Source organism: Mus caroli, chromosome 7 (assembly GCF_900094665.2).
Source record: "Mus caroli chromosome 7, CAROLI_EIJ_v1.1, whole genome shotgun sequence".
Lineage (NCBI taxonomy): Eukaryota > Metazoa > Chordata > Mammalia > Rodentia > Muridae > Mus > Mus caroli.
The window spans coordinates 52,624,982-52,639,161 of NC_034576.1; the positions used below are offsets into that span (position 1 = coordinate 52,624,982).

Sequence of the window (14,180 nt, forward strand, 5' to 3'; positions counted from 1 at the left end):
ATCACAAATAAATTTCTTATAGCTGTGGCGTTGTCACAAGGCTGTTTTGTAATGCGCTCGAATGTTTCCATACTTCGTGGATTCACACCATGACTTTGCTTTAAAAACCATATTCTCCTGACTCTTGTCATCTCTAGTGGGCTGGTTTGTCAGATTTAAGGCTAGAACCCAGACGTGGTCAGATCCCACTTGAGAATGACCATCCTATTTCCAAGGGGATCTTTCCGTGTCAATGACCACTGGGGTTTCCTGCTCAAATTCCATCTCCCCGTTCCTCAGTAAATACATATCTGGATTTTTGTTTTGCTTTGTTTTCCAAGACAGGGTTTCTCTGTGTAGCCCTGGCTGCCCTGGAACTCACTATGTAGACCAGGCTGGCCTCAAACTCAGAAACCCACCTGCCTCTGCCTTCCAAGTGCTGGGGTTAAAGGCGTGAGCCACCACTGCCCATCTACAACTTCTGGATTTCCCTCAAATCCCAGCCTTAATCGATTCTTATAATTCAATACCGATTGCCTGATTTGAGGTCATGGACTCTGGCTCCCTGTCCAGGTTGTACCGGTTTCCTGCCGGCTTGACTGCCTCCACTTGGTTGGTGTCCTTCCTGTTTAGTTGACCTCTTGTTTTCCACATTCTTCATGTCTGACTATCAGCTATATGTCTGGAGTCACTTTCAAGTTGCACTTCCCTGATAGTTGGTTAGCAAGCACGTTTACCAATAACAAGCCTAAACAAAATAGCTTTGGGCAAGAGTAGGGCACCTGATCCTCACACTTCCGTGGGTATTTCTGGCTCCAGGTCTGGCTGGAAGCTGGTGGACCAGCCATGCCTAAGGACCGCCCCTTCCCTCCCTCCCTCCCTCCCTCCCTCCCTCCCTTCCACCATAGGTGCCATGGAGACTTTGCTCTCTCTCTCTTCTGTTCTCTATGTGCACATCAACTTCACGGCTCTCCTGTGTTGTGTGCAAAGCTCCGGGCTGACTTTTGAAAGCTAGGTGGGCATGCTGAGCAACTAAACTGAAAGCAGGCTTTCCTAGAGACCCCTTTCTCTTCCCTGGCCAGCAGAACTCAGGATGCAGGGGCCGGTGCTTTGCAAGCTAGGGGAATGAACTACAACGTCTTTTGAGTTGTGCACATGTGTGCAAACGTGCCTGCCAGTGAGTGTGCGAGTGTGCATATAGGAGAGACTCTTAGTTTTTTTTTAATCTCAGTCACCTGACACCTTGAAGGCTTTCAGCAGTAGTCACCGTGGAAGGCCACATGGCCCAGTAATCTCACGGCCTGAGTATCAGTCCTGTCCATCCTGCCTTGGATGACCTTGAACCAGATTCTGGGCCTCCTGGGGGAAATGGATTGTATTGTATTTGGTGTACTCAGAGAATGTTTAGGGGGAAGCTGTCTGGTTGTCACAGTGAAGAGTGTGACACTGGAGTCAAGATGACCGGATTCTGGCCCACTCATGTCTCTCTAGCTGACCACCTTGCTGAGCCTTAGTTTCTCTGGCTGTACAGTCGAGAAGCAGTGCTACTTACTATTGCCATGGGCTGATCTAGAACAGCATCACGTCGATGTCGGCAGCTTACTTTATGGAGTTTTCAATTCATCGAGTACCTATTAAACACTTTCTGTATACCTACCATCCCACAAACAAGTAAGAATAATATACCATATTGGGATAATGGAACACAGTGGCTTGCTAGATAACGGATGATGGCATCTCTGAAGTAATGACACATTCACTGAGATAAGATAAGATTGCAGGGACAACCAATGAAAGCCTCCCTGCTGAAGACAAATAGTCCTGGCTTAGAAGGGACAGAAGCTCTTATGGTCAGAGGCAAGTGCACAGTGGAGACAGGGCTGCAAGATAGGATTGGAGAGGGACAGCAGATACCCCTGGGGGAGGGCAGGAGTGCCAGCTAGAGACATTAAGGAGAGGAGTGGCCAGGCTCAGGGGATGTTACAGGTTACTCAGGCTGCTATGGGAGGGTGGCTGAGTGGAAATCACAGAGTAGGGAAGGATGAGCTGGCCCGTGTGTAGTGACCCAGGCAGAGCACCATAAACTGTGGGGTGTGACAGGCTACACTGCACATGGACGGGACATTTTGCAAAGAGCAGTGGTAAGACCAGATGCTGGTTTGAATGTGGTAGGGTTGGGAGGTAGCAGACAGTGGCAGGAACCCAAGGATGGAGGATCCTTGCCAGGTTGGAAGCAGGAAGGGGTTGAGCTCTGCCTGTCTGAAACTTGGGAAGGGAAGAATCATGCTTTGAGTAGACTTACAAAGGCAGACCTAGTGCTAGGATGGGCTGGTCTCTGGTGACACTCTCCTGCTTAGGTGTTTGTCCAGAGCGCTCACATAGCAGCTCTCCTGCTCCGCTCCCCCTCCTCCTGCAAAGGGACTGCATTGAATTTTGCCCATCATTCAGATCCTGCCCTGCCAATCTGGCCTTGTCCCCATCCCTGGGGGAGGAGTGATTACCTTGAGCAGGGAAGAGGGAAGGGACTAGACCAAGGAAGGTCTGTAGCCTCTGCTCATGAATCCACCTGCTCCGAAGAAATGGGACCAGCCCCTTCATTCAGGTGGCCCTCGTAGCTAAGGCCCATCCGAGTGGGAGCCCTCTGGAAGACATTCGGTCGCAAGCCGGGCCTTTTCCTAGTCCAGTTTATCTGCCCAAGTTGTTAGGCTGCATTAGAATGTCGAGAGGCTCCTTGGCTCAGGATGTTTTTATTGTTGGCAGCTGGGATGACAGCAGCTCCGTCAGCAGCGGCATCAGCGACACCATAGACAACCTCAGCACGGATGACATCAACACCAGCTCCTCCATCAGCTCCTACGCCAACACGCCTGCCTCCTCCCGGAGAAACCTGGATGTTCAGGTAAGGGGCGAGAGAGGCCTTCCCAGGCTCCTCCAGCCTCCACGCTAGCCAGCCCAAGCTTGGCCTTGCTGATCAGAATTCCCATGCTGATGAGGAGAGGTCCAGCCCCTAACATCCCTGTCTCCTCACTGCAGGGAAAGAAGGCTAGGCAGTGGGCAGTACAGATGGGCAAAGGAACAAGACCATGTTTTCTTCCTGGACCTCAGCTTGTTTCTAAGTAAATAAGCAGGGGTCAGAAATCTATGTGTGGGTGGGCATCTGTACTGTCAGTGCTACAGAGGCAGACACAGGTGGATCCCTAGGGCTCACTGCCCAGCCAGCGTAGCCTAGATAGCAAGCATCAGGGCTATGAACGTCCCTGTCTCAAACAAAACAAAATGGCAGGCAGCACTTGAGGAACGGATGCTCAAGGGTGTCTTGTAGCCTACACATGTGTGCTCACGCTTGTTCACACACACCCATGCCCTTAACATGTGTACTCAAGTATCTACACACACACATACCTTTTTAAAATTGAAGCTAATAAGCACAGGGCAGTTGGTTCCCCTAGCGTGGTTCTAGCAACGTGTATCTCCTCTCTGCCCCATGAGCCATTGCTGTCTCTGAGCTCAGGTCTGTCTCTAGGGAGTGGAGCCAAGGTTTAAGGTTGAGAACTGCCAGCTGTGGCAGCTGTGGCAGCTGTGGCTCCCATCCCTTGCTACTGTGTGATACTAATTACTCTTGTTAGAAATAGCTTTCTGTCTTTGTTTTTTAGGCAGGTTCTTCTGCTCTTTTATCCTAATGCTACATTCTGAGTGCTGGAATGGCCAGTGTGACTCACACCTTGCTTTATGCAGTACTGGGGATCTAAACCTAGGACCTTCCCTCATGCTAGGAGACCTTTCTACCCACGGAGCCACATCCCTTCTTATTTTTGTTTTTGTTTTTTGTTTTTGTCTTTTGTCTTTTGTCTTTTGTTTTTGAGGAGGTGAGGGGATTAGGGTGTTGGTTTGGTTTTGATTTTTGTTTAGTTTTTGGTGTTTTGTTTTGTGGGTTGATTGGTAAGAGTTTTAATCACCAACATGCCTCTGCGATACGTATTGCCCTTGGTGTGTATGTAGCCTGATTTTACATGCAGTAAGTCACTAACTTCATTTGGTCTAAATAAAGTATAAGAGTCAGTGGTTTATACTTTTGCTGTAAAACAAAGATTTAGAAGTAAAGTGGTCAGCTGGGTGTGGTGGCCCAGACATTTAATTCCAGCACTCAGAAGGCAGAGGTAGGCTGATCTCTCTGAGTTCAAGGCCATCCTGGTCTACAGAGTGAGTCCCAGGACAGCCAGGGCTACACAGAGAAACCCTGCCTCAAAAAAACCAAAACAACAAACAAACAAACAAACAAACACAATATAACAAAAAGAAAAGAAAAAGATGGCTATGGTGACATAGGTGTGTCATCTCAGCAAGCAAGAAGGTGAGGCAGGAGGATTGAATGCCACAAGTCCGAGGGCCAGAGTGGCTCAAGTAGAAAACAAAACACTCCAAAACTTTAGATCATTTGAGTCAAAACCCCTAGAAACTTGCCAGTGAAAACTAAGCTCATCGCTGGTGGTGGAGGCTCAGCTCTTTAATCCCAGAGAGACACTGTCTTGGAAAAAAAAAGGAAGGAAGGAAGGAAGGAAGGAAGGAAGGAAGGAAGGAAGGAAGGAAGGAAGGACAAACCCAGCAAACAGGTCACAAGAGCATCTTTCTCTAAAAAGAGATAATACTCAATGTGCAGAGTGGCCAGTGCCCCTAGGCTTCTACGCACGCGCAGGAATGCAGTTCCCCCTCACCACCCACCCGGCCCTGGAAGAAACTTGCAGGTATTCTAGCACTGCCTTTCGCATATTGGCTTGTACTCACGTGCAGGAGATGCGTCTCCGCCCTCTTAACACTGCTCTCCCAGAAACCCTGAAACCAGCAGCTACGACTTCTGTTTAGTTTTTGAGAAAGTTTTAATGGGATCCAGGTTGGCCTAGAATCCTCTTGTCTCTACCTCAGAAGTATTGAGCTCTCATGTATGCACCGCCACATCTAGCTTTAATTTTTTTAAGAATTGTATTCTGCAGCCGGGCAGTGGTGGCACACACCTTTAATCCCAGCACTTGGGAGGCAGGGGCAGGCGGATTTCTGAGTTCGAGACCAACCTGGTCTATAGAGTAAGTTCCAGGTCAGCCAGGGCTACACAGAGAAACCCTGTCTCGAAAAACCTAAAAAAAAAAAAAGAAAGAAAGAAAGANAGAGAGAGAGAGAGAGAGAGAGAGAGAGAGAGAGAAAGAAAGAAAGAAAGAAAGAAAGAAAGAAAGAAAGAAAGAAAGAAAGAAAGAAAGAAAGAAAAGAATTGTATTCTGCACATGAAAACATATACTTAGCTCCCCAGGGGTGGGGTGGGGGTGGGGATGGAGGGTCAGACGCTATTTCTTTACAGAAGCAAGTTCCTTTGTACAGGTGACCCATGAGCGGTGTGTAACAGTGGCCACCAGCCAGCTGTATTACTCCAGGATTTTACATTTCAGATACAGCTCAGTTCTACAGATGGACTCACTGTATTCCTGGAAGCCTGGACTTGACTCTGTAAGCCCATTTTATTGCAGGCCAAGTATGGTGTCCTCGTGGCTTGCTGCCAGCACAAGGTCAGCTGTGGCAGTTCTGGCATGGGTGAACCATTTGGTCCCTCCCTCCCGTGGGGCCTGATGTTTTAGGTGAACTGCTGGGATGGCCTGGGATTACCACCACCTAACTACCAGGCCTGCCCTCTCTCTTCTCTCCCATTCTTCCCACAGCCTCTTCTTCTTCCATTGCTTTTTACTCTGTACAGATGGGGGCCATGTTGGAAGCCTCTGTTTCAAGAGTCTCTTCTTTGAGGATAGGGCTAAAGAAAAGCTGTGTTGGCAGTGTGGGGGTTAATTCTGTCCTACAGAAATGTAGCTGCAGACTACCCGGGCACATGTTTTAGGCATTGCTTTTGTGATTACCTGTTACATCTTGCACTCTCATTTTAGCCCAAAATTGCAGTGTGTGTGTGTGTGTGTGTGTGTGTGTGTGTGTGTGTTGTTACCCAGACAATAAACAGTGGGCACTAAGATTTTGGGGGTAGCACTTTGTGTCCTGGTCCTGGTGGTAGTTGTGTATGCTCATTTTCTGGAATTTTTCAAGCTGTGTACATAAGATTCAGTACCTTACTATAAGAATACGACACTTGGGCTGGTGAGATGGCTCAGTGGGTAAGAGCACCCGACTGCTCTTCCGAAGGTCCAGAGTTCAAATCCCAGCAACCACATGGTGGCTCACAACCACCCGAAATGAGATCTGACGCCCTCTTCTGGTGTGTCTGAAGACAGCTACAGTGTACTTACATGTAATAAATAAAAATAAATCTTTAAAAAAAAAAAAAAAGAATACGACACTTATGAGGTTGAGAGATGGCTCATTGGCTAAGAACACGTGTGACTCTTAGAGAGGATCCAAGTTCAGGTCCCAGCACCCATGTTGTGTGGCTCATACTACCTTTAAGTCTTAATTGCAGGGGACTCTGCACCCTATCCTAGGCTCTGTAGTCACAAGCACTTATATGCTTGCAAGCACACACACACACTAAAAAGAAAACTTTTTAAAAAAACAATATGACATCTACAGAGTGACTGCTTTCCTGACCCATACAAAACCCTGCGTTGGATTCCCAGCAGCAGCACGTTAATAGTGTGCGGTGAGCTGCGTTTGTAATCTCAGCACTTGGGAGATGGAGGCAGGAGGATCAGTACCATCAGCCTTGTTACATAATGAGTTTCAGGCCAGCTGGGGCGATAGGATATATGAAACCTTACCCCAGAATTACACATGCACACTCTTTGAGTGCACATAGCACCTAAATAAATAATAGTATTTTCAAAACAAACTCGAAGCCATACTCGCTGAGAACGATCACTGATTGGTGTTTAGACACAAGTTAGGAACACTTAGCCAGCCTAGGTCCCTGCTACCTATTGGATACTAAACATCTGAAGGGAAGCAGGGGGACCTGGGACATCAGTCAGAAAACCCTCCTATCTGCTTCCTTTTCACGGGCTGGTGTTTGTCCACAGATCTTACTGATGCCAAATATCTGAGCTTGGTGCAGGCAAAGACCTTCCCTTTTGAGAAGCACTTTTCTCTCTCCTCACAGATGTCACAGGGCGAAGTGTGAAGGCTACTTACACAGATATCTTAGACAAGATCAGAAGTAATTTTATGGGACATGAAGGGTTCACTATTCAGTGGGCCTATTACTCGTTCTCTTACAGATCTACCCAAGTTTAAAATATGAAATTACGAGCTGAAGTAGGTCTGGGTAGCAGAAATGCTGGCTACAGCAGAGGGTACCCAGATGCCTATTGTCAGGATGCTTCTAAATGGACTTTTCGTGACATTCTCTTTGTTCCTGTCCAGGGAGCATCTCAAAATATTAGATTCCACATTCCGGCAGCCTTGCGCCTCCTCCCCCACAGGCTGGCAGGGATGCTAAGGGCCATTACCCCTCTTTGAGTGGATGGAGCTCGGAAGATGCGCCCGCACCCTCCCACTCCTTGGTGCGTGCATCAGGGGTCTTGTCACACAATGCTTTACCCTGGGCGAGTGAGTGGGCTACACTCAGGCAGGACACACAAGACAAGAGAGGGCTTGGCATTCCCCCAGGAAACACTGTCTGCCTGGCCCCACATCTGAGAAGGGGATTTTCTTTTTCTGGAAAGCACAAAGAGCAGCCTGGTGTGCTGATGGAAAGAGGAGAAGGCAGAGGAGGTGTGGATCACTGAGGGAGTAAACCTTCCTTTAAGGGACTCTGTCTCCTCTGAGACGCTGAGAGACATTGAAGATGCCCCACAAGGTTTTCATGGCCTGTTTACGGGTATCCTGATCCCCTGCACTCATGGCTCAGTGTTAGAGACAAAGTCCTCTGAATGAGACCTGAGCCCCTCCGCATGACTTCTAGGAGAGCTGGTGAGTCCAACAGTGGCATCAGAGAGGAGGGTGACATTGAAGTCAAATGTTCTGGGGTTGAGTTTTTCACTATGTGACATCCTGGGATGATGGTCCAGTCAGATCCTTAGAGCCTTTGTCATCTCATCCACAAAATAATAGCCGCTAGACCAGCACGGGAGGTATGTCAGCAGCGGGCCAATTCTGGGCACGATTTTCCTTCCCAGAGCCCAAGGTGATGAGCTGCTCAGAGGTCCCTCTTATCTTTCTGCACCTTAACTGCCCCTTTCTCTGTCTCCCTCTTGCACCTGTAATGGAAGCACAAAGGATAGCACGCTGTTGTGTGTTTTGCTTGTAGTTCCAGAGCTGCCTGCCTTCCGTTCTGCAGCTTCTTGGTCTCCAGGCACCATGTTGGTACACAGAGTTTTAACAAGCACACATATGCCTGCTGTGTATTCATCTATATGTTTGGGCCATGGCCACTCAGTCTTCCACGCTTTGGGGGAGACACTAATCCAGGTGCTAGGTAGGGGTGGTGAGCTGCCTATGTCAACATCATCTTTCATTTTAGTGCCTAAAGTTTTTGTTGTTGTTTTGCTTTGTTTTTAAACAAAATCCAGAGTGGGTTAAAAAAAAAACTATACAACTGTCAGTTTATTTATTTATCTCTAAAGGCAACAAAGTTATGGCTAACGTAGCCGGGATTGCTGTCTTGTGTGTCCCAGGCTATCACGACGGCAGGCTCAATTTAGCTGGAGACAGGCAGGCTGCTATCTTCCAACCTCCCTCGGAATCACTGCTTCTGACTCCGGGCCCATTACTTCTCAAACCTGGGCTTTCGTAGAAGCTGTGCCCAGTAGGAATAACAGTGCAACCTCAGGGGATGAGCTGAAAGTGTCTGAGAGTCATAATATCTGGGGACACAAGTTACAGGTGACGTTGCTGTAATTCTTTACATTTGTATAGGCTCCGACTTAAAGCCCTTGCAGCATCTAGGCCCACAAAGGGATTCAGTGTCTAGAGACTTGAACAGCTCAAACCTTGTTCAACTTCTGCAAGACAGAGATGGGGTAAATGCTGAAGACACAGCAGGGTGCCGGGATGCTCAGAGCTGGGGAGTTTGGCAAGAGAGCCGCTGTTTATGGAATTCCTCCATACTTAGCTCTTAAGTTCACCACTGGCTCTCTATTCAATGGTCTATTCAATTCCAACCTGCTTGACAGCCAGTGTAACAGTTTTGGAGATGGGAGGGAATGCAAGATCTCACACAGCAATGCGTGACAGCAGCCAATGCTGGAATTCAAGCCCACTGGGCTACAAAGCCAGTGTCCTTATTCTTTTGGATCAGACTTGCTTTTCCGGGAACAGGGCCCTCTACTCCAAAGTCCATTCTGGCTTATTTGCCCCCACCCCCACCCCGACCCCCAACTTGCCTGTTTATGACCAAGGAGACTTCCAAAAGAACTGGTAAGAAAAGCTCCAATGGGAGTTAGGACCACCCCGACCCCCAACTTGCCTGTTTATGACCAAGGAGACTTCCAAAAGAACTGGTAAGAAAAGCTCCAATGGGAGTTAGGACCACCAGTGTGCTGACCTTCTGGCCTTCCTGTTGCAAGCTCTGGGAACAGAAAAACAGATTCCATCCATTTTAACTTCCAAGAGATACCACCAGTGGTCACACATGGCTCAGGGAGGATTAGCTAAGGATGTGTGAGTGCTAGCCTGTCAAGATGTCCCAGGCAGATACCCAGCTGCAGAAGACTGTTGGAAGAGCTCTCACCCTGCACCAAGTTATCGGGTGTGATAGATAGTTGGAGGAATGTTCCATCAGAGAAGAAAAAGGCCAAGCCATGGTTCCAATCTGGGGACATGTGTACTCTCTGTTATTGATAAAGATGGGAGTCTGTTCTAGGAGGTCTGGTGCCAGGGCTAGGCTAAGCCTACTCTATGCCTGGGTTTGAAACAGCCAGAATGTCTGTAGGAGAATCTGCTAGGTGTAGGTATCTTAGTAGGTAACCCGAGACATGTAGAAGGTTATCTCTTTGAGCTTATAGTCAAAATTTGCACAGTACCACAGTGGTTAAATTATTAGCTTAGCAACTAAACTAGTAAAATACCCATATTGCCTTCCTCACTATATGAGTTTGGGTAAGTTTCTCTTCTACTAAGGCCTCAGTATTCTGTTACTTCCTTGTGAGTTTTTGCTGAGGAATAAATTGAATTATATTCTCTTTCTCCCTGTCTCTGTCCCTGTCTCCCCAACTGTCCCTGTCTCTCTGTGTCTCTGTCTCTCATCTCAATCCCCAGGGTCTCGTGTAGCCCAGGCTGACCTCAAACTCCCTAGTCAATGATGACTTAGAACTTCTGATCCATCTGTCTCTGTTTCCAGAATCCTGAGATTACAGACACTTGCCACTGTGTTGGATTTCTGTAGCATTAGTGATGGGGAATGCAGGCATCATGCATGCTAGGCAAGCACACAGTAGGCTGAGCAATATCCCCAGCCTGATGTATATATTTTCTAAGAAAAAAAAATATATATACACACACACATACACATATATATGTGTGTATGTATATGTATATATATGTTATACATATATACACACACACATATACACACATATACATACATACATACATATATTTATTGTAACCAGACATAGTCATGGTACACATTTTTATTTTTCCCACTTGGGGATGCAAAGGTAGGTAGATCTCTATGAGGCTGAGGCCAGCCCATTCTTCATGGAGAGGCCAACCAGGGCTACATAATGAGACCCTGCCTCAAAACAAAACAAAACAAAAACTAGAAAGAAAAGAAAAGAAAAACAGAAAAGTGTTATTTTATTCTCTCTGTGTGTGCTCATCCCATGGCAGGTGTCAGAGCACAGCTTGTGAGCCATTGTCTTCCACCGTAACGTGGGTTGCAGGAGTTGAACCTGAGCCATTAGTACCTTTCCCTTGTCCAACAGGCCCCTGGTGCACATATATTTTTTTAAAGTTTTATTTTAAAGATTTATTTTATTTATATGAGTACACTGTAGCTGTCATCAGACACATCAGAAGAGGGCATCGGATCCCATTACAGATGGTTGTGAGCCACCATGTAGTTGCTGGGAATTGAACTCAGGACCTTTGGAAGAGCAGTCAGTGCTCTTACCCACTGAGCCATCTCTCCAGCCCTCTGGTGCACATATTTAACAAAACAAAACAAAGCAAGTTAGCCTGTACCTGGAGCACTGGAGCACACAGTGAGCTGTAGGTTTCAGTGCCACTGTTATTAACTGCATTACAGTGTAACGTGGAAAAGAGGTCTATGGGCATGGAAAAACAACTCAGTGGTCTAGTCTGTAAGAGGTGCTACAGCCCCAGTGCATCTTAGAACATATTTATATGTGTTGGGACGTGTTCCCATGTAAGGTCCATGAGACAGAGGCTTTGAAATGTCTTTGAAGTATTCACAGGACAGAGAGCTCCCCTGGTTCATGGTGGCACCTGAGAAATATTAGTCAGATGGATGCTTCCAAAGTCTCTTCTTCCTGCCTAAGGCCTTTGCACATGCAGTTTCTTCTCAGTGCCATGGTCCTCTCTAGATGCTCCTCATACTAAATTTGCCTCATTCTTTAGGGTCCTTCTAGAAGTTTCTGTCCGGCCACCACTTCCCACATCACCCTTGCAATCTAAACTAGGTCAATGTCTGTATATCTCTCTCTCTAAGGCCACACCCCCTTCCCTTATGGTGTCTGTCACATCTCACAGCTGTGCATTTTATTATGTCTTTGCATCCCATGGTTGCTTCTCTCAATGACTGCCAGTTCCACAAAGCATGGAGACTAATCTTCCAGGTTCTGAGACCCTACGTGATGCCTGGCAAACCGTGGGCATCGAGTTCATTTTGATTCAGTGCATGCCAGAAGGAACTAGAAGAAGGAAACCAGGCTGAGGTCAGCTTTCAAATCAAGAAGACGGTAGCATTGTATGTCTCTTGACTGGCTTTGACCAGCCAGTGCCTGTGTCATAACCTGCAGTGTGTATGTAGTAGCTATGCATTCCTTGGTTCCCAAACCTTAGGGCATATGTGCTCTGCACACAGATATGGGACCTTCCCTCTGCCCCTCACATGGCTGAGTTTTTTAGTTGTTCCTTCCTCATGTCCCATCTCTGGTCCTTTGTACATAGCTGCAGCTCGATGTGTGTTTTAGGAAGGACCAAGCAAGTGCAAGCACCACCAGGAGGCTGTAATGGATGGAGGTTGAATAGGGGCTTCCTGTCTACACTGGGCTCTCCTCCACTCCTATAGGAAGGAGTTTGTCCTGTTGGGTAGCATGGCCTCAGGCCAGGTCTTGCCCAGTTCACGTGCATTTCTCGCCTGACCTGCCTGGCCCCTTCTAGGCAGCTCATCTAGGGGGCTTGTTTCTCTGCGTGTCCAACCCAAAAGCACTGCTGACTTACTTCCCCTTTCTTGTTCATACACAGCTTCTCCCTTCCAGTCCCCTCCCCCAGCCTCAAGGCCCCCAGGCCCCAGAGCATTCCTCTCCCTTTGTGTCCTTCGGCCCTGCAGTTCATTAACTGCATACTCCTATCTCTTCCTGGGCTTCGTGGCCAGCAGGTCAGGCTCTTCCAAAGAGAGTTGTCTAATTATCTTACTTGTCTGAGAATGCAGGCTGGCATCGTGGGGAGCAAAAGCTCAGAGACAAAGCTGGGTGGGAGTGAGCCCAGTTGCTGTTGCCAGTTGAATGTTTCCCAGATCGGAGGAGTTTGCAGGCTTGCTTGCTCCCTTGCTTGGGTGTGTTAGACTGTCTGCAGAGCTAGATGCAAAGTTCTCCCTGCCAGTGGAACGACAGGAAGATTGGGAACAAAGGGAAGGGGACAGGCTGGTGCTGGTGGGGCTAGAGGTGGCTGTCTGCAAGTGGCAGAGTCAATGGCCCCTTTCTTATCACCTCTCCCTCTACTCTGCTTGCTTTCCTCCTGGGGCCCTTGGCCTCCTCTTCCCCCCAGACCTTTTGCTCTCTTTTTCTCCTCCATTAGTCTTTCCTTACAGGAAAAAAAAAAAAGTAGAGGTTGCTGTGACTTCCTCACAATGTAAGCAGATGTCCGAGGTGTCCTTAAGTCCTTAAGTAGTCCCCATATTGGCTTGGCGTGCATGGGTGAGCTCTAATTCAGCATGTGTCCTGTCCACAGACTGACGCTGAGAAGCACTCACAGGTGGAGAGGAATTCCATGTGGTCTGGTGACGACATCAAGAAATCAGATGGAGGCTCAGACAGTGGTGTGAAGATGGAGCCGGGCTCCAAGTGGAGGCGGAATCCTTCAGACATGTCCGATGAGTCGGACAAAAGTGTGTCTGGCAAGAAGAATCCAGTCCTCTCACAGACAGGCTCATGGCGGAGAGGCATGACGGCAGAGGTGGGCATCACCATGCCAAGGACCAAGCCATCGGCTCCAACAGGCACACTGAAGACTCCAGGGACTGGTGAGTGAGAGGCCAAATCATGGTGACTTTAATGGGGGCTTTACATTACATGTAACTTCTTCAGGTTGCTGTTTTGCCCACAACTGTTTTTGTGGTGTGTATGCATAGCTGTATGCATGTGTGTGTGTATGTATGTGTGCACGTGTGTGTGATATATGTACACAGGTGTGAGTATGCCAGTACATACTATGTGGACATGCATGAGGACACCAGAGGATAATCTCAGATATGTTCTACAACACCATCACCTCCTCCCACCACTCTTTTTTTGTTTTGGCTACCATCTATCTGTCCGTATATCTATCATCTACCTGTCTACCATCTATATCTGTCTAATCTACCAGTCTGTCTGTCTGTCTATCTGTATATCTATCATCTATCTGTCTGTCTGTCCTATCTATCCATCTACTTTTCTTTTCTTTTCTTTTCTTTTCTTTTCTTTTCTTTTCTTTTCTTTTCTTTTCTTTCTTTCTTTTAGACAGAGTCCCATATTGTAACCCTGGCTGTCCTGGAACTCACTCTGTAGATGAGGCTGACCTCAAACTTACAAAGACCCTTTTACCTCTCCCTCCCAAGTACTAGGATTAAAGGTGTGAAACACTACATCCAGTTCTGTTCGTTTATTTATTTATTTACTTATTTATTTGTTTGTTTATTTTATATGAGTACACTAGCTGTCTTCAGACACACCAGAAGAGGGCATCAGATCCCATTACAGATGGTTGTGAGCCACCGTGTGGTTGTTGGGAATTTAACTCAGGACTTCTGGAAGAGCAGTCAGTACTCTTAACGGCTGAGCCATCTCTCTAGCCCTCTCTCTCTCTCTCTCTCTCTCTCTCTCTCTCTCTCTCTC

At 47.5% G+C, this 14,180-nt stretch overlaps 1 protein-coding gene across 5 annotated transcripts in view; it reads left to right on the forward strand.

Moving 5' to 3' along the window:
- Nav2 (neuron navigator 2) overlaps window positions 1-14,180 on the forward strand; it is a 364,237-nt gene that overhangs the window by 289,563 nt on the left and 60,494 nt on the right. For all 5 annotated transcript variants that reach the window (XM_029479481.1, XM_029479482.1, XM_029479483.1 and 2 more), the window contains 2 exons: window positions 2,740-2,878; window positions 13,036-13,327. In XM_029479481.1, the coding sequence (XP_029335341.1) occupies window positions 2,740-2,878; window positions 13,036-13,327 (431 nt within the window). The remainder of the gene's footprint in view (window positions 1-2,739; window positions 2,879-13,035; window positions 13,328-14,180) is intronic.